We start from the raw sequence: 27,500 nt of genomic DNA, 5'->3' as shown, positions 1-27,500 counted from the left end.
ATTTTCAATTTTGTGAGTGAGTGAGTGAGTGAGTGAGTGAGTGAGTGAGTGAGTGTGTGTGTGTGTGTGTTGTGTACAGTGGGCGTTGGTTGACATTGGCCGCTTTCACGTGAGATTCTCATGAGAATCACATGTGAATCACGTGTATTTTATTTATTTTTCCCAAGTGAAGCTGCAATGTCCCAAACAACCACCAGGTGGCACTTGTGAGCAGGGTTAGGGATGTCGGCATTTACCACTAGCCAAACAGTCCCAAATTGAATTCAATCCCGAAGCAAGCTGAACATCTTTTCTGCTTTTAATAGCCTAGTCTCACAAAACTTGTTATTGTTTATGAAGGTGTCTTCTGTTGGCCTATTGTATGAAGAGGCATCTGGCTGTTTCGTTTAGGTTGGTTTTGCTGTCACTAACGGTTTCATGAGGTCACGAGGCCAGTTTCCACTAAAAGCATAAGCCTATGTCCTTGTGTTCATGTTTTTGGGTCAATTCATAGGCTACATTTTATTTCAAATGTGCGGATAGGCTGATGGTAGGCCTACACTTGTTTTTATGCTGGCAACAAAACAAAATGGTTCACGAATGTTATTCTTGATTCTAAATGCGGGAAACAATTAAAGATAAAATGTCCCATTTTCCGACGCACCACAAACCTCTTGCCTATGCATACATTGGGCTATATGTTTATTTGAAATGTATAGCTGGCTGTTGTCAAATTTGTCAAATAGCCTAAAATAGGCCTACAGGAGAAACTATATGGTTTATGTTCTCTGCTGTTTCATTCCGAACCGAAAGCGAAGGAGGGAGAATGAATTATGAACGTTTCACTTTTGCGTAGGCCTAAATAATTCCTGAACGGTTTTGATCAGGCGGGAAACAATTAGGCACCACACACATCTTGTCTATTTAAATATTCTATTATTTGGGCCTATTATAAAAGGTAGGACTTTTTCGTTAGAAAACAATTTCATTTGAATTATGGACTGCCTTTGAATGACGTTTGATCGGACTTTCAGTTCACAGAAGAAAGTTTCAAGACGCTAAGAAACACATGTTTGCCCCGTCGCATTAACGGTGACTTAATTTATTTCAAAATGATATGACCTGATGAATCCTATGGTTGTTTGTGTGTTCTACTTGTCTTTTTTGATCTATAATGATTATAGGGGATGCATCTCAGTTGTTAGATTTGCACATAATATGGTCACCCGCGGTTATGGGTCAAGAAAACATATTTTTTTTATGATATTCGGGTCATGTTTGGTCGGGTCGGTATAAAAAAATATGCTGTTCATTTTTTGTCATTTTTATCGTACATAATTGTCTTTAGAAGAGGAAAACATAATTTGCAGCATTCCCACTGAAACGCGATTCTATTCCCCATATTTTGTCACGAACATGTAGCCTATGCACTTGTTGTTTCTGCGTAGACAGACCCTCGGCTATACTTGACATGCAGTTGTGTTCTGTTCTCAGAGCATATGCTTTCTTTGTCTATGATCTGCAACTTTTTTCTCGAACTGCTGGCCCCTTCGATTCGGCTAGGCTACTCTGAGCAGCGAAGTTGCTGATGCGATGCGTGCTTCTCAAGTCTGATCATTTGCAGCAAGATCGAATGGTGGAACCATGGACTGAAAGACAAATAAACTAAAAGTGTCCCCAATCAGGAAATACTTCTTAATTTAATGTCATCAAGGCATATAGCCTACAATTGGTATGAGCATGCAATGTGTGTCCTTGCGCAACGTATAAAGTGGCTCGTTGGAAAGCCCCACGTCTGCTCTTTCGTGCAATAAAGGTTTCGCGGAGCGAGCAATGACTCACTCAATCGGGCTCTGGGTTTTGGTTTTGATTTTGTTTTGGTCCATTGATGAAGACGTTAATAAAGAGTTTCTTAATAGTAATACGGTAATATTCTATGCCTGCATTTCATGCTTGCATGGAAGCCTCGACGCATTCATGTGAGGAACGGCTGAAACAGAATTTGTATAGGAAAATCCTTAGGCTAATTACAGTATGTTCAATGTTGAGTCAAATAGCCTAATTTTTGGATGAACGCTGACACGGAACAAAAAAAGGCCTAGACTAAATGCATGTTTCCCAAATTCTGAGCAATCACTCGTCGTCAAAATCGTTCGTCATAAAAAGTGGTGGAGACATGGCTATACCCGGTCCCCGGCGAAAATTATGCTGCTGTTTCCGAAAGCCGAAAAGGAGTAGGCTCACTGTTGCAGACGCACACTCAACATAGCAGCCTATACAAAAGATTGCTAATGATGTGTGAAACTGCTCTTGGGGGGTGGGGGATATTTTAATTCGTGTTCCAAGGCACAGAGGCCAGCTCACAGAGGGGGGATGGTACAGTTAGCTTCCAACACTGCTGCTGCCCATTTCGGAGCCCTATTAGAATCGCTTTGTGGTAGCCATCGTCGGCACGGCATAGATGCTTGGACAACGACTCAAAAGTCAAATACTAGACTAGACTCGTTATAATATGTTCTATGTTTCAAATAACTTGATCGCAGATGTAACAGAACCCTCACCAATTTGAGGAACCGGATAACCTCGCAAAATGCATGCTCGTCTTTTTGCGCAAGTGAAACTGAACGATAGATAGATAGATAGATAGATAGATAGATAGATAGATAGGCGTCATTTTAACACTTTTTGTTATCACAGATTTTGTCCCCATCACTTTTGCCAACTGAAAATAAAATGTCTTTAATAGCCTACATGGCTACGCTTGCAGGGCGATAGGACAGTGAGCGGTGATTCATTTTCACCATTGACTAGACCTATAGCTACGCAAAATAAAGTTCTGTATAGCCTACTCATGTTCATGTTGATTCAGAGATAGGCATAGGCCTCCCATTGGCTACTGTACGTCAAGCTAGACTGTATTTTATCAAGTGGTGAATGAATGACTATAACGATATGATCGTGCGTTTCAAGTGTATGCCGCGAATATCAAATAAACTCGACTGACGGAATCCCTTATATTTTTGGCAACTGTTAAAATATTCAAAACCATGCACTGAAATATCAAAGATAATGGTAAGGCATGGTAGGCTACTGTTCTTCGATAAACGACGAATATTTAGATTCACTGCTCCCGTCCTTCGCTGATCAGGGGGCAATTTCGAATAGCCCACGAAACTACGATGAAAAGATTTATGCTTTGGCTACTGTATTTCATAGAGGGCCTAGACCACCTTCTCTGCCCCCCGAGAAAGTAGGTCTAAAGCCTATACATTCTCACAAATTCATATGGATTACTCCACAAACCAAAGCAAACTAACCAGCGGTGGCAATTTTCGTGGAGTTAGAATGACTACATCGATTTCAGCATCACTCTGGCTCTGGTTTCGTTTTTTTTGGGCGAGCCGGGTCCTGAGGACATGATAGAAACCATCGAACTACTGTAGCCTTCATTCTCCTCGGAATGAACCATTTAAGTAGCCTACGAAGCTGATAAAGTAACCTAAATATAGCCTAGTAGGCCTGTGCGTTTACAACTGGTTCTGGCGACAACAGCGCAGCAGAGTCAGAAACGCAACAGTCCTCAAGATCATATCAAATGTATGTCCCCAGCACTTATCAAACCAAGCTGTAAAATAGCGTTTTCCCAGCAAACAATTAACGTTCTGCTAACTTTCACTAACGTTAGCTTTTGGTTCCCCTATGCAGGCATGCAAACTGGTCAGGGGTGAAAAAGGTGAGACTCTTCTCCGACCCCGCCCCCCCCCCCCCCCCCCCCCCCCCGCGCGGAAAAAAAAAAATCTTCCAAAGTGTGACGGACCCGCTTTCTTTTCTGATGATTTCATAGGCCTAATGGACACAGGGACACTTCACCGATTAGCATTAAGCTTTGTATCTTTAGAAAACTAGTCATGTTTTTGAATGGTCATGCATTATTCCTTCATTTTGCCTTGAGATGGGAGAAATACTGATTTCAATGTTGGACTTTCTGCTTTCAATGATGTAAAAATGATCATTTTACATCATTGAAAGCAGGAAGTCCTATTCATGGGTTTCACTGAAATCCGTATTTCTCCCATCTCAAGGCAAAATGAGGGAATGATGCACGACCATTCAAAAACATGACTGGTTTTCTAAAGCTGCTAATCGGTGATGTTTATTAAACGCATAAGGGCTACATTCACGCATCCCTTGCTGATCAGACACGTTTTAAATGTGGCTCTGGAAACACCTCAAGATGCATTAGCGTCTGCGCATGATTTTTAAACTCAGTTGTAAATTCAATTCACCTTGACCCCCCCCCCCCCCCCCCCTAAATATTTTCTCATCGGATCTGCACGAATCATGTAAGTCACCTATTTTTTATTCAAAACGGCGAATTTCGCCGAAAGGTGAGGAGTTTGCATGCCTGCCTATGGTTCGTTTTTCAGCAACCTACTAATAACGTTTAGAGAACGTTATCTCCAGGTTGTCAAAACAAATAACGTTCCCCTAACGTTTTTACAACTAAAGAAAAAAACGTTATATTCTGGTTGAATCCCAGCAAGCAAATAACGTTAGCCGCTGGTTCTCCTGTGGTTAGTTTATCAGTAACCTTCTAATACCCTGGAGAGAACGTTAGCTCCAGGTTATCAAAGTTTCCCGAACGTTATTACAACTAAAGAAAAAAACGTTATATTCTGGTTGCATTTCTCTTTTCACACAACTACTTAGTTGTTTTTAGGTATCTTATTTGTATAACCATATCGGTATTCTCTGGTTATGTGCGTGGGGTTGATTGATGAAAATCGCCCCAGAGTTTCTATGAGTTTCCAATTGAACACGGCCAGCAGCCACACTGCAAAGTCGGAATAATTTGTTGCAAAATCGACATATAGCCCTATTCTATTCTTCCCCCCAGAGCCTGTTGGATTGATATTCGGCCGACCAGCCAGCCCGTCAGCTAAAGGGGCCAGCGAAGCTAGGTTGAGAAACTTCCATCTCGGGTCCGTGAGTTCTGGGGTGTTGGTGTTTTAGCAGACTCAACCTCGCTAACTTTAAGACATTTGGATAACACAGAGATAAAGTTACTCACGTAGGCTGGCTGTATGGTATCGATCACATTCTTCACATCTCCATGCACTTGTTCCATTAAGTCCAATAGGCTTTAAAAAAACACTGTATAGGGTAAACCGGGTGGAAGAGCTAGCTAGCCATAGTCCCAGGCAGGCACACAACGACTTCATGCTAACTAATCTGACGAATAGTTTTGGATTAATCCATAATCGATTAGAGTGGCACCTGAAATGCATTCATGTTTTTAAAGCTTTATTTGTTATGCAAATATGATGATGAGGACTCTCATGAGGACTCAATGAATTCTTTCTCAAACGTTGAGACTGCATCTTAAACAGCACAATGTTCCCGGGGGAGAATTGTTTTATATTAACACGTCCAAGTTATAGCCTATGTTACTGTGCTGTTCACTCAGCCTATCCCACAATTCCCAGTCCCAATTTAAAACAAAATAAACCAAAATCCATCATAATTCTGAACCGAGGACTTTTAATGGCATACGATGCAATAAAAACAGCCTGTTTTGAATGTTGAAACAGTGTGTTAGGCTAGCGCCTGCTCTGCTTATGTTTTGATCTGACTAATCGTTTATTATAGGAAAAGACACCGTAGACAAGAAAGTATTAGACCTAAGCGCATTTAAATACTTAGCTGACACTTGCTGATGGTACCAAGCCGTATTCGTCGCAGTTCAGCAAGCAGCTAATGGGAAGTGAATTGTCATGCGTGTATAATGTCATTGCCTTAGTCATCAGAGACGTTCGCTCGCCCAGGTTGCAGATAGGCTGTCGCCGCAGACGGCAAGTGTACTGCGGAGCCTTGCCTCGATGTCACTATAATTCTACATATTTTTTCCCCCTTTACACTTTGTTGCTGGGAGGTTAGGGGAACGTTAATGCAACCAAATATAGTAAAGTTCCCTAAAGGGTAGGAGAACGTTCTGCTAACCAAAATAAACAACCAGAAAAAAACGTAGTATTTTCGTCAAGAAAACTTTCCTGGGGAACCTTGTGGCAACTTTCGCAACTTTCAGGCAACGTTTTCCTAACCAGGAAAAAAACGTTCTAAAAACGTTCTCCTAACCAGAAATTGTTAGCTGGGTTGTCCCCTGAAAACTACACTGACGCCATTGGATAGATAGATAGCTATCCAACGAGAAATTAAAGAATTACATTAATGAGGAAATAGCCTAGGCCTACGTCAGATTACGGAGCTATTGTAGAGAAGCAGTCTAACTCAATAAAACTTGTTTGCATATCATCATCACCTTTGTCAAACTCTCCAATGAAACATAAAGTGTTATTTCAATCTGCTGCTTGTGTTAATGGCAATTTTGAACTAGGCCTATGACAAATAGTTTGTTAGTTCATGCTCGTCTTTTTCGAAGTGCAGAGCCTTGCGAACATTGTCAGAGTGCCAGACTGAATTTACAAACACCCGAAAAAAAAGAGTTGTATTGTTGCAGTCTGTAGGTGACTAGGCTACTAGGGATTTCTGTTGGCATTTCCGAAAGCTCCGAAATATAGGCTACTATATGGGTTGGGCCACTGAGGTTGCTTCCTGGCCGCCTATTGAATGAGTAGATGGTCTACAGTATCAATCACACCGCAGCAATGCTACAGCGGACTGTACTGCCACCTCGTGGCGGTAAGTTGTAATGCAGCTGTAATACATTTCACGTTGAACGTGAATCAGGCAAAGCGTGAGGGGAATGGCCATTCTCAAGTAACGCTTACTGTACATTAGGGATGTGTGTTGTGTACATTGTTGTGTGTGTCCATTACATCTGGTAACAGTAGCTGTTGGAGCCATTTATGCTATTTTTGTTATTTCATATTATTTCATATGTTGATAGTATAATTCATTATAATTTATTATTATATTGCCTAGTTTTGTCACGGGGAATTAGGTCACGGATATGGTGTCTCAGCTCCGCCTACTTTGGCTGATCACTATACAGGTGGTAAGGGGGAAGTGATTAGGAATGAGGTGGCGGGAGTAGAATGGACACAGTTTTCTGAACGTGGTCGTAACTGAGATATGTAAACTGGAAGCTACGAACATAATAAACGCTAAAGTTATTTACAAGTTACAAGCTACTGCGCGTACGAGACAATTCCTACTCCTGTCATAGTGGCTCCGAGCAAACTTGCGTCGGAGGCCGCAACATTAAGTCAAAAAACTCCTGTGGATTAAACGCTGGATACTGGAACTTTCACGGACAAAGGATTGTCGGCTTTGAAACACGAAAACAAAGACAGAGCATTGGATCACACATCCTTCGACTCTCCGGTCCGTGAGTAAAAGTTTATTGAACGACGAGTTTGAAAATCACGAACTTCCTCATTGAACTCAACCCGAACAAACATTTAGAAGAAAAATGATGAACATTGTCTAACAAAGGGACTTCTAGTGGTGAAAATAGATCGCGGATCTAACCGCAAATAAAGACTAAGAAGGAGATAAGGCAAATTACGGAGATAGCCTCAACAAATGTCTGAAATAATGGATAACGAAAACCTAAAAGCTTTAATCGCGACTCGCGGTGGGAAACTTGGTGTGTGCACAAGAAAAATGAACGAAACAAGGGTCTTGTTTGATTCTAGTCCGACTGTTGACATTATAACTGAGAGTCTTGCTGCATTGAATGAATTAACCGAAGCACACGTAAACGCGCAGGCTTTAATGCCTGATGAATATAAGGATAAGGATCACGCTGAATGGTATGCACCTAAAATGGATGTATTTGAGGAGTATATAGCAGGTGTTGAAAATTGGAAAACACTCAAATTAAAACCACAAAAGGACACTGTAGAGATTACTCCCGAAGACAGCGTGTCTAAGGCTGGGTCAAAGGCCTCCTCTGTGGCTTCCTTACGTGCACAAGCTGCGGCTGAGTAAGCAGCACTGGCTGCTACAGCAGCAGGTTTACAGAAAAAACACGCTCTTGAACTTGAAAAGGCACAAATCCAAAGCAGGATGGAAATGATTGAGCTTCAAACTAACATTGCTGCAGCTGATGCAAAATTACAAGCATTAGAGAGTTATGATTATAATGAAAGTGTTCAACTGCAATCAACTGGTGACTTCGTTTCACAAACACTAGGAAATGGAATGAATGAATACCTTCAGGACTATGTAGAAAATGCAGTGTCTGTGTCAGAGCCATCTCCTGTTCAATTCACGCAGCTTGGAGCAGTTCCCAAAACACCTCTCCATAGAATGATGGTGGAGCAGCCGCCACATCCCAAACCTAGAAGGCAGACGCTTAATGCTGGTCCAACACTTCAAGCACGGACTTCAGCAACAATGAATGTGGGTCGGCACGCAATGAGCAGCCGTCGGACTGAACATCTTATCCCATCTGGTCTTCAACCTGATCGACAAAATCTACCAAATACACAAAATGACCTTGCTGACCTAATCATACTGCATCAAAGACAACTTTCTCTTCCTCCAAAAGAATTACCTGTTTTCAACGGTGATATCTTAAGCTACCGCCCATTCATCCAAGCCTTTGAACACTGTATCGAAAGAAAGACTGATAATAATTTGGACCGGCTATACTATCTTGAGCAATACACAACTGGCCAGCCAAATGAGCTAGTTCGAAGCTGCCTGCATATGGATGCCGATCTTGGATATGTGGAAGCTAAAGGCCTTCTTAATGCTCATTTTGGAGACCCGTATCGCCTCAGCACTGCCTACACCGCTAAAGCCTTAAGCTGGAATATGATCAAGCCAGAGGATGGAAAGGAGCTCCAGAGCTATGCCCTATATTTACGAAGCTGTTGGAATGTTGCAAGAGATCTACCAGATATGACAGACCTCGACACCCCTTCCAATCTAAAGTTGATTTTATCAAGATTACCATACAAGCTACGGGAGCGATGGAGAACCCAAGCATGTTCAATACAGGAAAATACACAACGAAGAGCTAGGTTCCATCACATGGTGGAATTCATGGAGAAGCAGGCCAAGATGCTGCTAGACCCAGTCTTTGGCTCTATCCAAGAGTCAATGATTAAAAGTGCAAAGCCAACTGAGCAGAAACGGCCTGTGAGCAAGAGTAGCTTCGCCACCACAGTAGCTCCAGTAGTAGCTCATGCAGAACAAGGTGAGGCAAGATCAATTCAGCCTGCAAACCACACTGAGAACCTAAGAGTGGCTTACACTAAACCATGCATCTTCTGTACAGGAGCAGACCACTGTATGGAATCGTGCCACCAGATGGCAGTAAAACAACAAAAGGAAAAGGTTCTGTTCTTAAAGAATAATGGAATGTGCTTCGCTTGCTTTGTCAAGGGTCATATGAGTAATGCATGCAAAAGACGCCTGACCTGTCAGATATGCAAGAAATTCCATCCAACAATCCTGCATATCCAACAAGTCACACTCAAAAGCCCTTCTATGCATCAGTCCATTCGTAGTAGCCAAGTTAAGCAATCCACAGTTTCTCCAGCTAGTAGCAGTAATCCCATAGCTATTGCCATGTCCATGAAGCATACTGGGGCCGGTGTCTCCAACTGCAAGCTTGCGATCGTGCCAGTCAAGGTTAAATCTGTAAAGAGCAATCAGGTCATTCAAACCTATGCATTCCTAGACCCAGGAAGTTCTGCCTCCTTTTGCACAGAAAAACTGATGGAGGAACTGCATCTAGAGGGCAGAAGAACAGAGATCCTACTGAAAACTATGGGACAAGAGCGAGCAGTGGATACGCACAGAGTGAGAGGATTAGAGGTGAGCAGCCTTGAAGGGACAGCGTTCATCGAACTACCTGAAGTCTTTACGCAAACCGACCTACCAGTGAGCCATGGAAACATAGCCACAGAAGAGGATATACGAAAGTGGCCTTATCAGCTTGCTACTGTAAGTGCAGATATCGGTCTGCTCATTGGAGCCAATGCACCAAAAGCACTAGAACCTTGGGAAATCATCCATAGCCAAGGAGACGGGCCTTATGCCGTTAAGACCCAGTTAGGATGGCTCATTAATGGTCCAATGAGTGGTGGTTCACTTATCACTGAAGATGTTCGAGCGTGCGTCTCTTCCAACAGAATCTCTGTGACTTGTCTAAAGGAACTGCTCATGCAGCAGCATAATCAAGACTTCTCAGAAAGGGCCTATATGGATCAAACTGAGCTGTCTGTTGAGGACAAGAAATTCTTGAAAATAGCTGATGAGTCAGCCATTAAAAGAGACGGTCACTATGAGATACGGTTGCCTCTTCGTGATGACAACTTGACCATGCCAAACAACAAGCCCGTTGCAGAGCTACGAGCCATGACTCTACGAAGAAAGCTCCTCAAGAGTGAGTCACTTCATTCAGACTACACATGTTTTATGAATGCCATGTTCGATCAAGGCCATGCTGAAAGGGTGCCAGCTGACAAGCCGTCCAGAAGCGATGGCAGGGTGTGGTGTATATACCCCACTATGAGGTCTACCATAAAAGGAAGAATAAGATCTGCGTAGTATTTGACTGTACTGCATCATCCTCATCCACCATCAGAGACTTGTCAGAACAGTGTCAGTGGCGATATGTAGACGGCTCCCTCAACCCTGCAGACGACGCCTCCAGGGGCTTAACAGCTGAAGCATTCCTGAAATCCGAACGATGGTTCAATGGGCCAGCCTTTCTGAAACAGCCAGAGGGGAATTGGCCAAAGCATCCAGAGAAGTCCACTACTCTTTCCGACGATGACCCGGAGATCAAGAAGACTGTTGAAGTCTTCGGCACAGGTGCAACAGAGGCACGCAATCCAGTCATTGAATTCATACAACATTTCTCTTCATGGAATCACCTTAACCCTCTAACCGCCCAAGGCGCCGTACGGCGACAAGCAACATCACTGATTAAAACAGACGGTAGATCCGAGTAGGGTGACAAATCGCCTTTGTACTCTCCACCACTAGTTGGCAGACATCCAGAGCTTCGATTCAAGCCCAAATTCGAGTAAGAAAGTTTTCAGGAAGTGCCTGTATTACTCGCGAGAAACAAAAAAAAAAGACGCATTTCCTGTTTATAACGCGGAAGTGAAATGCGCGATCGCTATGCACAAATTGAAGCAGAAAAACGGCAAATGTTAAAAAACAAAGTCGTGTGTTATGAAGTCTTCGGTCTGCCATTCACCTACTCTGATTCTGAAGGAGAATATCTGCCTTTTGGAGATTATGATCGGTCGTTCATTGGCAGTGACAGTCAAGATGCGTCTGTGAATGGAGGTGGGTCTTTGCGTGTGTACGTCAATGTTTACCTGCAGCAATGTTGACCAAAGGGTTCAAATAAGCATGGTGTGCTTGGTGCCAGTGATAATCATGATGATAGTGTCTGTAATTGACATGGTACAGACAGCAGGTCTAGTAAAAATAGGGCTCTGAAGAACTACAAAGTCATCCGCGATAGGAACTGATTTGACCAGGCTACTTTATTATATAGTAACATAGGGATTGTGGTAATACTAATAGTTTACTATTGTTGGTTTACATGTGGCTGTGGTCCTGTTTGTTTGTTATGTCAGAGAAATTACAAAAATCAAAGTAAAACTGCTCAAATGTGTTCAACAATCAGTATTTACTGAAATGTGCATAATTTGACGCTATTGCCAATCTGTGACGTCATAATATGCAAATTAGATGAGTAAATTTACTCCCTTTATAAACTTTAGTTCATACTCAATGATTTTCACATTTACAGTAGGACTTTATCTCTGACCACTTTTAAGCCATGGCCTTTTGCATTTTTTATGCAAAAATCCAAAAAAACCCGGGCGGTTAGAGGGTTAAAAGAGCCACTGCAAGACTTCTGCAATCCAAAGACCTGCTTATTCACTTGAGTAGGAGAAAGAAGGCAACTGCTATCGCTCACCAACAGCCTTATGAACTCAGGACATCACAAAAGGTGCAGATCCATGAACATCTGTCCGTTGAAGACCTCTCACGTGCCGAAGAGGCGCTCTTACAATACATCCAAAGGCAATATTTCCCGGAGGAGATTGCTGCACTGGAAACTGGAAAGACTGCTGTCAAGAAGATCAGCAGACTTAACAAACTTGATCCTTTTCTCTCTGAAGGAGTACTGAGAGTAGGCGGAATGGGAAGAATAACAAGAGACTATCCCAGACAGCAGAGACTATGTTAGATGGGTCAAGATACAGACCAGGAGCAATACCCTGGAGAGACCAATCACTAAACTATGCCTTCTTCTGGAGGCTTGACTTGACTCGACTCTGACTGACCACAACGCTGACCAAAACGCTAATCTTTCTCTTTTCTTTCAGGATCCTAATTTTTGGGATTTACCTTTTTGTTTTACATTTTTGATCCCTTTCTCGCGAACTCAGAGTTGGAATATATCCTTTTTGGCTACATTTTTTCCTTTTTTGGATATTGGACTAAGGCACTTTCTCGCCTATAGAATATGGACTATGGACTATAAATGGACTAATTTGAAAGAGAGATGAACTCTATTTGATGATGGCTCCGTGTTTATTATTGTAATTGTCTTATATTGCCGACAATTAGGGGCCGGAATGTTGGAGCCATTTATGCTATTTTTGTTATTTCATATTATTTCATATGTTGATAGTATAATTCATTATAATTTATTATTATATTGCCTAGTTTTGTCACGGGGAATTAGGTCACGGATATGGTGTCTCAGCTCCGCTTACTTTGGCTGATCACTATACAGGTGGTAAGGGGGAAGTGATTAGGAATGAGGTGGCGGGAGTAGAATGGACACAGTTTTTTGAACGTGGTCGTAACTGAGATATGTAAACTGGAAGCTACGAACATAATAAACGTTAAAGTTATTTACAAGTTACAAGCTACTGCGCGTACGAGACAATTCCTACTCCTGTCATAGTGGCTCCGAGCAAACTTGCGTCGGAGGCCGCAGCAGTAGCTTTTTGTGCGTAACACAATGCGTAATGTATGTGTGTGCGTGCGTGTGTCTGTGTGTGTGTGTCTGTGTGTGTGTGGGTAACACTCCATAATAAGGGTCCTTAATAAATAGCAAACTAATCATTAACTAACCCTTTGTTAATATTTGTTAATTGTTACTAAAATATCTATTTGCCACAAGTTAATGTTTTTTTCATCATTAATTAAATATGAGTTGTTTGCATATAAACTGTATGTTAAGTAAGGGATAATGTATAGAACGCCGGTCATTATCGGAAAATAATTCCCGACAGGATGAACAGAACCCCGACGCGCAGCGGAGGGGTTTTGCTTCGTCCTGAAGGGAATTATTTTCCGATAATGACCGGCGTTCTATACATTATCCCGCTTATTATATGGCTACTTGCCAAAAAGAGAAATGAAACTTAACTCAATGTGTCTTTAGCAATGACTTGGCTACCGTTTGGTGGCTTCTAGAAAATAAATAGTTCGCCACAGTTGACTTTTGTTAGGTGTTGCCTGGCAACATACAGTACTTGGTAACTTTCAATGAAATTCCATTGCAACCAGCGAACGGCTTTGTTGCGGATTGATATGAAAGATGTGAATTAGAAGCACAAAACCCGTTGCCATTGACAGCGGTCATTATATACTTTCACCGGTGATTATAGGCTACATATTAATCACCGGTAGAACGTTGGGGAGGCCCATTCAAAGTGAATGGGAGCTCTCTCAACATTCTAGAGAGCCATATAATAATGTTTTTTAACAAATAGAAAGCAATCTATTAACTAATATTGTGTTAATAGTTAACTAAATGTTGTTTTGGCACTAATTAACAGTTATATTTCTTACATTAGAATGTTAGATGTTTATTTACAAACTAGGCTAGGCTATATGCTAATATAAACGTTAATGACATATTATTATTAACTAATTGTTATTAAACTGTGTTTCTGCCTTCATCCCAATATGAACCACTCCTCATAGGACCCTTATAATAAAGTTGGTTAAGCTTAATTGATATATTAGTAATTAACTATCAGTAGGCTAGGCCTAGGCTATGGGTCTCTCAAACTCACAAGGTTCACCAAGGTCCTGAAAGATGTAGGCTAGCAAATTGATGTGAAAACTAGCCTACACTAAATAAGTCAGTGCAAATCAATCCTGTATGCAAAGAGGACATTATTATTTTTATTTTATTTTTGCCCGTTTGTATTGCCTGTCTCTCATTCTGTCTTTCTCTCTCATACTCTCCCTTGATCTCTTTCTTTTGCTCTGTCTCTCTCACTCTGTATGAAAGACTCTTATTTTGTAGAGGGTGTGGTTGCCTAGAAACGTCCTCCTGTGTACTTTAGCCTCATGTTAGTTTTCCCAAGTTACAGCATTGGTGGAGTCCATGCCATTATGTTAGCAGCTATCACTGAACGAGTTTGCTGCCTATTGCCTACAGTTTGAGTTGTGTGAACACCTTGTGTGCGTGCAAAACACGAAGTAAGTGAAAGTAACCGAGAAGATACTTAGACTGAGTCATGTGTAGGGCCTGCTGTTGGTGGGATATGGATGTGTGTCATGCTCGTTTGGAATGTTAACTTAGCGTTATGCTAAGCGGAGATTAGCCTTAAGGGAAACTTATACTTTCACTTTGGTTAGTAATGTCAATGCATGTATCCTGTCTTATGTTGTGTGTGTGATTGAGATATGGTTATGTTCATTGGATATAACAAAGATATCAGCTATTCAGTTCATTTAGGCTATCTTTATGTGACAGTAGGCTAAATTGCCAATGAGCATTGGATGCAAATGGGGTGCTTAGTTTAACATGTGGCCTGCCTTGTTTATTAGACAGTGATTATGTGGTACAGTGACCGTATTACTAATGATGGCTTCTTTGGTTCCTTACAGACCACACATAACTTTATTGTTGTATGGCAATTGTTGAAGGCAACGCAATAAAAGAAATTAAAGGAAGAAACTGCTTCGATCACGGGTGTGCTAACCGACGCCACTTAGCCTAATCAACTCCATCCAAAACCAACATTTCCATTTCCAAGTCCTTTCCTCACTAACACTTTCTGTCTTTCTCTCTTTTTCTCACTCTCTGGTTGAACCCACTCGCTCTTTCTCTGTTTATTTAATATTTTATACATTCTGTTGTCATTCTAGTTAATCTTTTTTGATCAGTTTAACTATCATTGACTGCGTTTTAGGGTTGTTAATGAATAATCGAATATCGAATAATGTTTGTTAAGAATTTATTCGAATAAAATAAATGCCTAATGAATAATCGTTTTAGTCTCACGCAATATGAGAACTGCAACATTTTCCGGTATTTTGCGCGCATGACAAAAACAAGCAGAGATGAGGAAAAGTGCTGGACCTCTTCTTTATTTAGGGGCTCATGGGAACGGGGTACCTAGTAAAACGTAAGCAGGAAGTGTTGTGGTTAGAACAATGTGAAGTGCGAGAGTTAGAGAAGTGTGTGTTATGTTAATGAATGCGGGAGAACTGTTTTGTGAAGCATCTCCATGTTAAACGAAAAGAAGCCTATTAAACTGGTATTCCGAGACATCAAGCCTCTTAATTGTTTCATCACCAATATACAACTAGGATAACCCGTGTTTGAACGATTACCTCGCAAGCTGCCGGCAAGTGAAGTTAAAAGTGATAAGATAACGGGCCGACCGGCAAGGTAAATGTTCATCCGACCATAAACAAAACCATCACCGGAGATGACCAGTGAGCGTTGCAATCGCTAACCTACATGTTCAAATAGGACCTAGCCTACGTCGGATGGCATAATGCCCTGTAAAATAAAGTTTACAACTTGTTGTAAACAACTTATTTCTTGATTTTTTAATATCATCGTTAATATCAATTGTGTGCGTGTTGGACATGTGGGACTGATGGGTGAGGGCAAATGTTTACACGGCTCTGAATGCCATGTGACGTCATGATTTAGCAAATAATCGATTAATTGTTCAATAACGTTATGATTAGTCGAACATAAAAATTCATCTAAAGTCCCAACCCTACTGCGTTTACATGGTCAGTGTTCCAGGAGACCATCAGGTGAACCATCAGTGGTCAGTGTTCCAGTAGAAAGCAAAAAGCTATTTGAGAGTTCTTTGACTCTAATAAAGCATTTTCATCCTCCTTCCCAACAATGTGTGCTGAGATCATTCATTTCCAGTGAGAGAGATCCAGTGTAAAATATTTGCTATTGTTGATAAATGTTATAATAAATATTTGTAAATGATTAATAATTACTGTTCCAACTTTATTATAAGGGTCCCCATACTAATAGTTATATATTACTAATACATTAATTACGCTTAACCAACTTTATTATAAGGGTCCTCCATACTGATAGTTATATGTTACTAAAGTATTAATTAAGCTTAACCAACTTTATTATAAGGGTCCCCCATACTAATAGTTATATATTACTAATATATTAATTACACTTAACCAACTTTATTATAAGGGTCCTCCATACTGATAGTTATATTACTAATATATTAATTGAGCTTAACCAATTACTACAAGGGTCCTATAAGGAGTGGTTCATATTGGGATAGGTAGAAGCACAGTTTAATAACAATTAGTTAAATAATAATATGTCATTAACTTTCATATTAACATATAGTTTGTAAATAAACATTTAACATTTAATGATGGAAGAAATAACTGTTAATTTGTGCCAAAAATACATTTAGTTAACTATTAACGTTTTCTATTTGTTAAAACATTAACATACAGATTATATGCAAACAACCAATATTTAATTAATGATGAAAAAAACATTAACTTGTGGCAAATAAATATTTTAGTAACAGTTAAGAAATATTAACAAAGGGTTAGTTAATGGCTAGTTTGCTATTTATTAAGGACCCTTATTATGGAGTGTTACCGTGTGGGTGTATGTGTGTGTGTGTGTGTGTGTGTGTGTGTGTGTGTGTATTGTGCATATTAGGAATGTGTGTTGTATGACTGTGAGTCTGGGATAAATCAGGTGCTTTAGGTGTATAACAGAATGTCTGTGTGTGTGTGTGTGTGTGTGTGTGTGTGTGTTCCAGAGGAATACAGAGAGAGAGTATAACACAGAGAGATAATGAATGGCGTACACACAAGTTGTGAATGTGATGTGTGTATATTTACAGTACATGTCTCACGTGTAGGTTTGAGAGCTGAAAATGTCTCACCTGCTGATGATCTGAGAGTCTGTCTCTGCTTGTGCACCTTCATCTTCCTCTCCTCTGCTCTTCTCTCTTCTTCCCTCTTCTTCTCTTGTAGTTTCATACAAATATTTCTGTCAATGTCAAACTGATGACCCCTGCTTCCTGCCACCATCTCCTCTATCTTCTCCAGCAGCTCTGTCACCTGGCCACCATCACTCTTCATATTGTCTACAACATAATACCTGTTCCCACATTTCTCTACCACCCACTGCAGAGCCTCTCCTCCACTCTCAATGTGCTGCTCAATACTTGTGTCTCCCAGCATGTCCCCATATGTGAACAGCACTATAGTGTGACTCCAGACTCTCTCTCCCAGCAGCTCCATGTGTTCCTGCACTGCTCTTCTGTATGTCTCTGTGAATGACTCATCCACTCTAATGATCAGGAGTAGAGCATGGGGTCCTGGAGGACACAGAGACACACTGAGGACAATCTCTCGTTTATCACGTTCAGGAGTTTGCTCTGCAGTGTAGTTGTTCCACCATCCTGGTGCCTCCACTACAGTGATTTGTCTCCCTGCTGTTGCTCCTTCTCTCTTCACACACTCAGCTGTTCTTCCTGAGGTGCTAAACTCCTCTCTGTCCAGGATGGTGTTTCCTGATGAACTCTTCCCAGCATTTCTGTTTCCCAGCAGCACAACCTTCATGTCAGAAATATGTGGAACTCCACCTGGAAACAGAAAGTATGAAATTATGTTAAAACACTAAAAATTCTCAATATGCTTTGCTGTCATAGATTTATTATCTACCAACTTTACTCTGGGCTAAGTGGGCTTGTGTGAATATTTTCAATTTTGTGAGTGAGTGAGTGAGTGAGTGAGTGAGTGAGTGAGTGAGTGAGTGAGTGAGTGTGTGTGTGTGTGAGTGGTGTGTACATTAGGGATGTGTGTTGTGTACATTGTTGTGTGTGTCCATTACAATTCACACAATTTGAGTTTATCTCCACATTAGGGATGTGTGTCGTGTATTTGTGAGTATGGGATACATCTGGTAACAGTAGCTTTTTGTGCGTAACACAATGCGTAATGTATGTGTGTCTGTCTGTCTGTCTGTCTGTCTGTCTGTCTGTCTGCGTGAGTGTGAGTGTGTGTTGTGTACATTAGGGGTGTGTTGTGTATTTGTGAGTATGGGATAAAATCTGGCAACAGTAGTGTAATGTGCACATTGTGTGTGTGTGTCTGTGTGTGTGTCTGTCTGGCTGTGTGTGTGTGTGTGTGTGTGTGTGTTGTGTACATTGTAACATTCAGACTTTTGTGATTAATAACAATAAACGCAGGTATTAATTTGATTCTCTTGAATTACGTTATAGGGTTATCTCCCTACTCCTCTCGTACATGCGTTTCTTAAGTCATTCCAAACATTCCCGCATCAGCTGATAGGTGTGTCAGCTAACGCGTTAGACAATCAGCTGACAGGTCAGGCAGACGACTGATAGGCAGTCTTTTTGTTTACTTTGTGTGTGAGCCTATCAGCAGGTTAAAACAAACCCACGACCCACAAGTACATACACAGGTTTAGAAAATAAGTTTTTCCTGGTTATCAATCATTTGCCCAGTCTTATGAAAGTGAAACCCATATGTTGCGGTGCTACATTAGGGATGTGTGTTGTGTACATTGTTGTGTCCATTACAATTCACACAATTTGAGTTTATCTCCAATGTGATGATGCCTGACTTGTGGTGTGGTAAGTATCTTAAAGTGTGTATGTGTGTGTGTGTGTCACCTGGCTACCATTACTCTTCTCATGTCTACAACAGTCTGTCCCCACGCTTTCCCCATGTGCAAATAGCACTAGTGTGACTCCAGACTCTCTCACCCATCTCCTGCACTCCTCCTCTGACTAAGTGTAGTAAGTCTCTTCAAGTGTGTGTGTGTGTGTGTGTGTGTGTGTGTGTGTGTGTGTGTATCTTACCCCGTGGTGCAGGAGAGTTGAGCATGGGGAAGTGCTGGTCTCTGGGGTAGAATGGGTGCAGCAGGTCCAGCCTCTGGGCAGCCACAGTGGCGGCGGCGGCTGGCCAATGGTTCACCTGCTCCAAGGCGATGTAGTCGCTGAATGCCGAGTGGCGGTACTGCAGTGCTGGCGTCTCTGGGTAGCCCTGGAGTGGGAAGGGTGGGTCAGGTGGGTAGGGCTGCGGGTAGCTTGGTCCAGAGGTCAGGTGCGGGGGCAGGGAGTAGGCACCAGCAGCTGTGCACAGACCCAAAATAATACTGTAAGTGTTAGAATATGGTCCAATTAACTCACAATGAATGCTGACGGGAGAATTTGTTTGTTGACTAACACACATTCTTATACTGTAAGATTCATTATTAGACCAATAAGCGGGATGAACAGAGAAAATTAATCAAATCAATTACAAAGGACATTGCCAAACAAAGAGGGAGAAAGAGCAACAGAACAGAAGACGGTAGAACAACCCGAGATCACGTCTGATGGGAACACAAGAGAGCTCCCAACACAAAGGCACCAGCTCAGGTCGTACCGGGATCAAGGGGGATGCCGTGGAGCAAGCTGGAAGGGTCGAAGGTCGAGGGGATCTGCCCGCGGTATGCGTCCTGGCCCTGCCGCAGGTGGCTGTATAATGCCAGAGAGGCAGCAGCCTGGTCGGCCAAGTCCTGCAGGGATGACTTGGTGGAGGAGCTCATCTTGCGCATGATGGGGGTGGCCTTCCACTCCTGAATGGGGCTCACTGCTGGAGCCTGCAGGGGCCAAGACAAGTTACTTAACAGGCAATGGACTCATATACTGTACACTCCCTGCTATAAGCAATGTCTATAGCCTAATGCAGAAAATATACCCAGTATGAAAGTATTCACAATATGAATACACATGCTTACATTGCACCTATCATACACTTACATTGAAGTAAAATGAGGAGTGTCTTCTTTTACACTGCAGATTGAGCATCAGTCCTCATGTTGTTCGTCAGATGAAAGTGTCAACTAAACAAATGAATGCAAATGCTAAATAAATCCACAGTCCATATTTGCCTTCAACTCCTCTGTGTATGTGTCAAGTGTGTGTGTGTCAAGTGTGTGTGTGTGTGTGTGTGTGTGTGTGTGTATCTTTATGTTGAATAGTGGAGGCCATAGAGTGGAGGCGAGCAGATCACAGTGAAAAAAACGCTGACGTTAATGCTAGCTAGTGGAAGATTGAGACTGGGAGATGCTAACTAGCCTAATGTACGTTAACATTCAATGTAGTAAGAATGGCTAGTTGACTAATGAACATTTCCATTTTGGGATTTAACAGGGACCCTGTTACTGTGCCCACGTTGTTGGCAGCCTACGCCGACCTGCAGCAAACGTAAGCAGCAGTAAATCGGATTAGAAAGTTTAAGAATTGAATTCGGGTCATTCCACATCAATTCAATCAGAGCGCACGCACTTGTGTCTCAAAAAAATCTGAAAAAAAATTACCATGTGTAGGCCTACCTATGTTACCCAGGAGACACTCTGTAAAATCTTTTTGTGCTAAGATCAATACTTTTCAAGTAACAGCCAGTTTTACAAGGGGAGGGGGATGTCAAATTTTTTTCTGCCTCTTTTTTTTTGTCAAAGTTCACAAGCCCATTGCTCAAGAACTAAAATATGTAGGCAGCTCAAATTTTGCAGGTTGGTGCATAAATAGGAATAGTATGCAATCAATTCACCACAGGTAGTCTGGATGATTCTGCATGGTCATAGCAGTCCCTCAAAGTTGATCAAAATTGTATTGGAGTTCCTGGCTGGGCTCTGTTTAGGCACACAGAACACATTTTTACTCAACATAGGCTCTTGTCTTTTTTTTTCATATTGAGATAAGTAGAAACACTCTCAGAAAAAGCATTGAGATCATTATGTTTTGTCCCCACCTCTGCAATTTCAGTAATTCAGTGATTTTAGTGGAACCTAGTGGCTACTCTATACAAAACATATCTCTCAATAGATCTCAGTGGTGCATTTTGCCCATGTTCAGGGTGGGCAATGAAAAAGAAAAAATCTTTGTATATTCCCACAAGGTGTTAGGGTGCTCTGAATATGAGATCCAAAATTATTTCTCAAACTTGTGAGGTCTGCTGTTCAGTCCCTGATGGAATTTCTTTTCTCTTCATTGCTTTTTCGGAGAGTGTTTCTACTGATCTCAATAAGGGGGGGGGGGGGGGGGGGGGGGGTTGAAAGAAATGACATGGAATGACCCATTCATGGAATATCTCTGATATAACACGGCCTATCTGTAGGCTATTATATTGACACATAGGATAGCCATAGGAGATGGTAGCTTTCTCTTTGGCAAACACAACATTCAAAGTATATTTTCAATGGGCAAATTTCAGTGTCGTGGGACCTATGGTTTAGTAATTAATATAGTAGGCCTAGCCTCCTGCGATCTCTGCGAAAATAAAGTTTGTTGATGCGCTTAAATCGCTCTAGTCCCCCGCCTTCTTTGATCTGTCAAAATGAAAAGGTTCAGCTGGACGTTATACGGCTCAAAGTCGACAGGGTCTGTTCTCCGATTTCCACTCTCCATTTCATTTTTCCTCACCAATATGGCAGCGCTCTTAGGCTTCTCTCGAATAGCCTACTAACTAGGGGATAAACAATTGTACAAGCCTAGGCCTATCTCCAAGAAAGAGGTTTTCTGTTTGTTTGTTTACTCTGTAGGTCTAAAGTAACCCAGGCTAAAAGGTAGGGATAGCCTACTTCCTTAACGCACTAGGATTCCTTTCTCGAAAGAAAGAAAGCAATGCAATCAGCCTGCGTTTTCAATTTAAATTAAAACGAGAACATTAGTAAAATAGTACTTACGTTGTAAACTTGTGAAAGTTAACGAAAAACAACGTAATCCAACGATTTACGGTGGCTGCAACATGTTACCTGATGTTACATACTTCCTTCCGTAATAGCAGGCCTCGCAGAAGTGAAAGTAAAACTTTACACCTGTCGGCCAAGCCGTCGTGACGTAGGCCTACAGGTGTAAACCTATGATATTATATAATTACGTCCACAAATAAAGGTAAGATATTTAACCTCTCTGTTTCCCCGAACAAAACTTATGTAAAGTATATTTTGTAGGCCTATGTTATGTAACAATTTGTTTATACATACAAAATTACAAACATGTTATAATGATCAGTTTAGAGGTGGCAATTAGATTGTATCATCATATTCTAATACATGGCTTTGTGTTATGCATTTTGTAACATTGACTCAAAAAGTATGCCTTTAAATACAGTAGAATAACTAGCCTACACAAACATCTGCATTTAAAAATTAGGTTAATGTGATGCATATCAGAGTCCATTTCAACTATTAATTTAAAATATTTTTACTATTAATTTACTTTTTTCCTTTTAGCAGAGTTTGTGTATATGAATGTTTATATGTGTTTACTATGTGTATTTAAGAATTCCCCGTCACAGACTTGATTATGAACCCGGATAAATCATGTGTTTAGGAACATGCACATTAAAGTGTAACTCCGGTGAAAACTGACTCCAGGATCTTTTTGTGCATGAGAAGCACATCAAATAAGCAGTGAAGAGAGTATTGTTTGTTGATCAAGCACTACAGAGCCTGCACCGGTATACGTTATAGCCCAAAATCACAATGGTTCAGGGCCATGAAAAACAGACACACTAGAGAAGACCATATGACTGAGCTTCAGATAAAAAAGATCAACACACACTGGCCACATTTCTCAGCATCATTTAATGTAACTCAGTTACCCAAACCAGCAAAAATACAAATATAGCATTTCATGATTACAGTTTTACTTTATTGCCAACACATACACTATACAGTCTCTCTGACAGTGATCTCAGGGACAACACCATCATTTTTCATGTTTGTAGTCCTTGGGAATTATAAACCAGTCCCGTGATCCTATGGCAAATGCTTCAGATGATTGTCTCAATCATCCCTTGATTTACAAATTACAACAAGAATAAATCAAAATGTTTACATACAACCAGTTAACAGAAAACAACAACAACAACAACAACAACATACTTACATACATTGACAGTTAAACAATGGAGTGACTGGATTATCCTTCTGATTTCAGAAGCATTTCCAGGTTAACAGGAGTTGTGGTGCTGCAGGCTAATTGCTCCTGATTACAACAAAGGTCTGGGGAGTTTGTTCCTACCCCACTCTTGATCTGATCACAGAAGAGACTAAAGTGACTATACAAACAGTCTGACAGGACACTTTGTAAAAGACCTTCAGGTATGACAAACACACCGAGACAAGAAAGACACAGTTGTGTGCCTGTGGTTTTGTTCATGTGTCCATGAGACTACTAGAGGTGTTCTACCATAAAGGCACCATGCGCATGTGGGTGACTCAGGCAGGAGGGACAGAGACAGAAACGGAAAGAAAAAAATGTGATTGACACCGTCAATGTTGTCGTCAGCAGCAGCAGTGGAAATCCATGTCAACTCAAGGTCAAAGGTTAAGGCTTCTGTCTTGAGTCTCTCGTTTTAAGGCAACCTAGAAAGAGAGAGGGAGGGAGATATGTTATGAGTGTGAGTGTGTGTGTGTGTGTGTGTGTGTGTGTGTAATGTGCTGTGCACAAGGGGGTGTTAGTGGAATACATGGGCTTGTGGGATATGTGTGCACAATGGCGTGCCTGGAGTGATGTGCCTGCATTGTGTGTACTGTATCCTTGTGTATGTACTGTATCCTTGAGGCTTTGTACAGACAGTGACAACCGATTTATTTCCCTTGACCCTAAAAGATATTATGGTATTTTTTGGCCCCCACAGTCAATGAAGCGCTGCCTGGAAGGAGCTAGGGTTAGGCAAGGCCCAAGGGTTCGGGTTATGCTAGGCCCAAGGGTTCGGGTTATGCTAGGCCCAAGGGTTCGGGTTAGGCAAGGCCCAAGGGTTTGGGTTAGGCAAGACCCAAGGGTTCAGGTTATGCTAGGCAGTTGATGGTGGGGGCCAATAAGACCATCAAGCACAGTGCAGTCTCTCTTTCTAGCAGTCCATCTATCTGAAAATACGAACACGTCTTATAAACGGACCAACTTTCTGTATCATGCATCAGCATGTAAATTTAAAGCCGAAAAAAAAAGTCTTTATTTAATTTGAACTAGACAAAAGTTCAATTATATCTAAACTGAGGTTTCATGTAGGGCAAGACCCTCTCCAAAACACAAATATGTGCACACAAAAGCTTACCTGCTTCTGAGACTTATCCGTCATTTTCATACTGACTCAAACGCTTCTTAGACTTGAGTTCTTTCAGCCACTGGGGTGAAGCCTCCTCCCTAACACACACACGCACACACACACACACACACACACACACACACACACACACACACACACACACACACACACACACACACAATATACAGTTAATGGACAGGCTTCTGGTTACACACAAAAGTCATTAACACCTGAAACACTACATTTAGTTTTGAATTCAAGAGCACTTTGGCCCAAATGCTCCCATTCACACATAAGTCCATATCAAGCTCCTCCGATTTAACACTTTTGCGTTACACACTTTCTCCTATTAACATTCTTGATTCGGCCAGTTTACCCGTTCTCTTTGCCTGCAGTGGGAGGGGGGAGGACTCGAGAGGCACGCGGCAGGAAGGGTGACTTTGGGGAGCGAGAGAGCTGAGATGGAGATGGAGCAACAGCACCCTCTGGTGGACCATCAGAGTCACCTCGCTTCTTCAACTGGGCCTGAGAACACAGCATGAAGCAGCACAAGAACCATCACTGATCCACATCACACACGGTCATAAGAGATGTGGCTGGTAAATTAATGAAATAAAAAAGCACCCTGAGAGCGCAGACCTCCGCCAAGCGAAAACATAAAAAAATGGATCATTTCAGACCTCCGCCAAGCAAAAACATAAAAAAAAACGAAAAGTGAAAACGCCAAGCGAAAAAAAACGTTTCCTGGATCCAGACGGTAATACGGATCACTCCCAAAATATAATCGTTTCTTCCTTGGGTCATTTCAGACCTTCCCTTAAAATTCAGTCGAAATCCAGCCATGATCTTTTGAGTTATCTTGCGAACAAACAAACCAACCAACCAACAAACCCTGATGAAAACATAACCTCCTTGGCGGAGGAAATAATCAAACAATTGAATTGAACTGAATTGGGAAACCAAGGATGCTGACGCAAGTCAACAAACAGATGCACGACTGAAATGGATGAAGAAATTCACTGGATGTCATGGATAAATGTAATTACAGTAATGTGATGTTGCCTCAACGTGAAATACATAAAGGAGAAGTTATATAAATCATATATGAGTTGAGATACGAGTTCATGAATGAATAATTAGTCTTTTGATTCATTATCACAAATGAATGACTGAATAAATGAATGACTGAATGACTGACTGAATGAATGAATGAATGACTGAATGAATGAATGAATGACTGAATGGCTGAATGACTGAATGAATGACTGAATGACTGAATGACTGAATGACTGAATGACTGAATGCGCGTGCTCAGCAGTGTCTGCTCACCTTGAGGGCCGAGGGGTCCATGCCTGGGAACAGGGCCACTCTCTGGGGCTGAGAGGAAGAGGAAGAGGAGGAGGGAGAGGGGGCGCCTCGGAGCTTCTCCTCAGAGTCGGAATCCTCCTGCTCACACGGCTCAACCTTCTCGTCTGCAGGGATGGGGTGGGGTGGGGTGGAGGTGAGTGGGAGATTGGGGAAGGGTATGTGTACATGCAATAACTCTCTGAGTTGTGTGTCTGTCATGTACAGTATGTCTGTATGTGTGTGTTTGGGTGCTTGTCTGTTCATTTGTGGAGAGTCTACCGTTTCTCTGGCAGGACCAACAGAGAGTGTATGTGTGTGTGTGTGTGTGTGTGTGTGTGTGTGTGTGTGTGTGTGTGTGTGTGTGTGTTCTCTGCACGTTTAATCAGGTTCCTTTTAAGGACCTTTTGAGACCATTACGAGTTAAATTCAAGTATAGAAAGGTCATGAAGATCCCAAGAACCCGAAGAGACCCTGGGTTATGAGTGAGTATCCAAAGCATACCAAATATATTACTAGGCCATTCACTGTCCCCGGAGCAACTCCAGGTTAGGTGTCTTGCTCAAGGGCACAATGGTGGAAGCCGAGAACTGATCCCATAACTGTGCGTTCAGACCAAAACCGTCAAAAGCGTCAAAGTCGCTGGTGAAGCTCATAGCCCGACGCTCAACCCAGTTCGGCGCCGAAAGCGACAAAGCCATGACGTGAAACATTTGAACAAACCACAAGCAGCAATCCTGCGAGTTTGACATTCTGATTAGTTGACGCCGAACCGTGTCATAGCTCATTACCATAAAGTTAACTGAGGTTCAACTTTTTTTTGACGCCCGTGAAGCTCATGAAGCCACGCTCATGCCCAGAACGCTTTTGACGCCGGTAACGCCGGTAACGCCGACTCTCCATAGAAAATGAATGATGACGGTCTTGGTGTGAACGCACAGTAACTTCTCCTCCTAGCGCAGCTGCTTGGCCACTGCACTGCACGCACCTGTGGTGTCCTTGTACTGGTGCTCTGGGAGGGAGGACAGCAGTGCGCTGTGGCGGGCGGCTCTGGAGGGAGGGGCTCTCCTGTTGCGCTTCTTACTCAGCTGCACTCTGGAACGCAGGGCGCTGGAGTCCAGCAGAGACATGGACGTCTACACACACACACACACACACACACACGCACACACGGACACACACACACACACACACACAGACACACGCACACACACACATTACATGTCTAACATTTCAAACAGTTACATACTGTTTGTACATCATTTCATGTGCTTGCTACATTTCTTTAACAATACACAACGGAAAAAGGAGAGACGGCCTAATTTCATGAATTTTTTCCATTATTGTAAATAATCCTAATCTCCTGGTAAGAGATATAGCAGCTTTAGATGAAAGACTTGTTGTCTTATATCCACTAATGACACCCTGCTGTTGTGATGAAGAGGAGAGGTCAGGTGAGGTCACCCTGCTAGCAAACAGGTTCTGGTTTGGGACCAACCTCAGGGAAGGGGAGGGGCTCTGCAGGCTCCTCTGGGGAGGGGGTGGAGCCATCTGGGGTGTCTGTGGGCGTAGACTGCTCCCCCGGAGTGTGTGGCGGCGTGGGTTTCCGTGGTGAGGGAGTGAGGATGCCGTCTGAGGATGGGGTGGCTGGAGTAAGGCTGAGGAGACCAAAGAGGAAGAGGACACACTTCAGACGTCTCTCTCTTGTGCTTGCATGCGCGCGTGTGTGTGTCTGAGAAGGTTCATATTCCTCCATTCAATACATCTTTATTTACAATTCCAGAACGGACAGTTCTGGTCCTTAATTATGACTGGCTGAATCACGT

At 42.1% G+C, this 27,500-nt stretch overlaps 2 protein-coding genes across 5 annotated transcripts in view; both read right to left on the bottom strand.

Annotated features, from left to right (window-relative positions):
• LOC134089400 (uncharacterized) overlaps positions 1–22,048 on the bottom strand; it is a 45,590-nt gene extending 23,542 nt beyond the window's left edge. The window contains exons 1-4 of the mRNA XM_062543842.1: positions 21,962–22,048; positions 19,657–19,873; positions 19,089–19,361; positions 17,142–17,846 (exon numbers count right to left, since the gene is read on the bottom strand). Coding sequence (XP_062399826.1) covers positions 17,142–17,846; positions 19,089–19,361; positions 19,657–19,828 — 1,150 coding nt within the window. The 5' untranslated portion in view covers positions 19,829–19,873; positions 21,962–22,048. The remainder of the gene's footprint in view (positions 1–17,141; positions 17,847–19,088; positions 19,362–19,656; positions 19,874–21,961) is intronic.
• A 664-nt stretch (positions 22,049–22,712) lies between these two features.
• si:ch73-138n13.1 (uncharacterized) overlaps positions 22,713–27,500 on the bottom strand; it is a 43,481-nt gene continuing 38,693 nt past the window's right edge. For all 4 annotated transcript variants that reach the window (XM_062542545.1, XM_062542543.1, XM_062542547.1 and 1 more), the window contains 6 exons: positions 27,173–27,332; positions 26,663–26,810; positions 25,660–25,802; positions 24,707–24,855; positions 24,340–24,428; positions 22,713–23,647 (listed from right to left, as the gene is read on the bottom strand). In XM_062542545.1, coding sequence (XP_062398529.1) covers positions 24,353–24,428; positions 24,707–24,855; positions 25,660–25,802; positions 26,663–26,810; positions 27,173–27,332 — 676 coding nt within the window. In that variant the 3' untranslated portion in view covers positions 22,713–23,647; positions 24,340–24,352. The remainder of the gene's footprint in view (positions 23,648–24,339; positions 24,429–24,706; positions 24,856–25,659; positions 25,803–26,662; positions 26,811–27,172; positions 27,333–27,500) is intronic.

The sequence above is a fragment of the Sardina pilchardus genome, chromosome 8, assembly GCF_963854185.1.
Source record: "Sardina pilchardus chromosome 8, fSarPil1.1, whole genome shotgun sequence".
NCBI classification, from domain to species: Eukaryota; Metazoa; Chordata; class Actinopteri; order Clupeiformes; family Clupeidae; genus Sardina; species Sardina pilchardus.
The sequence above is the reverse complement of the archived record's forward strand: the minus strand, read 5'-3'. Positions and strand labels throughout refer to the sequence as shown.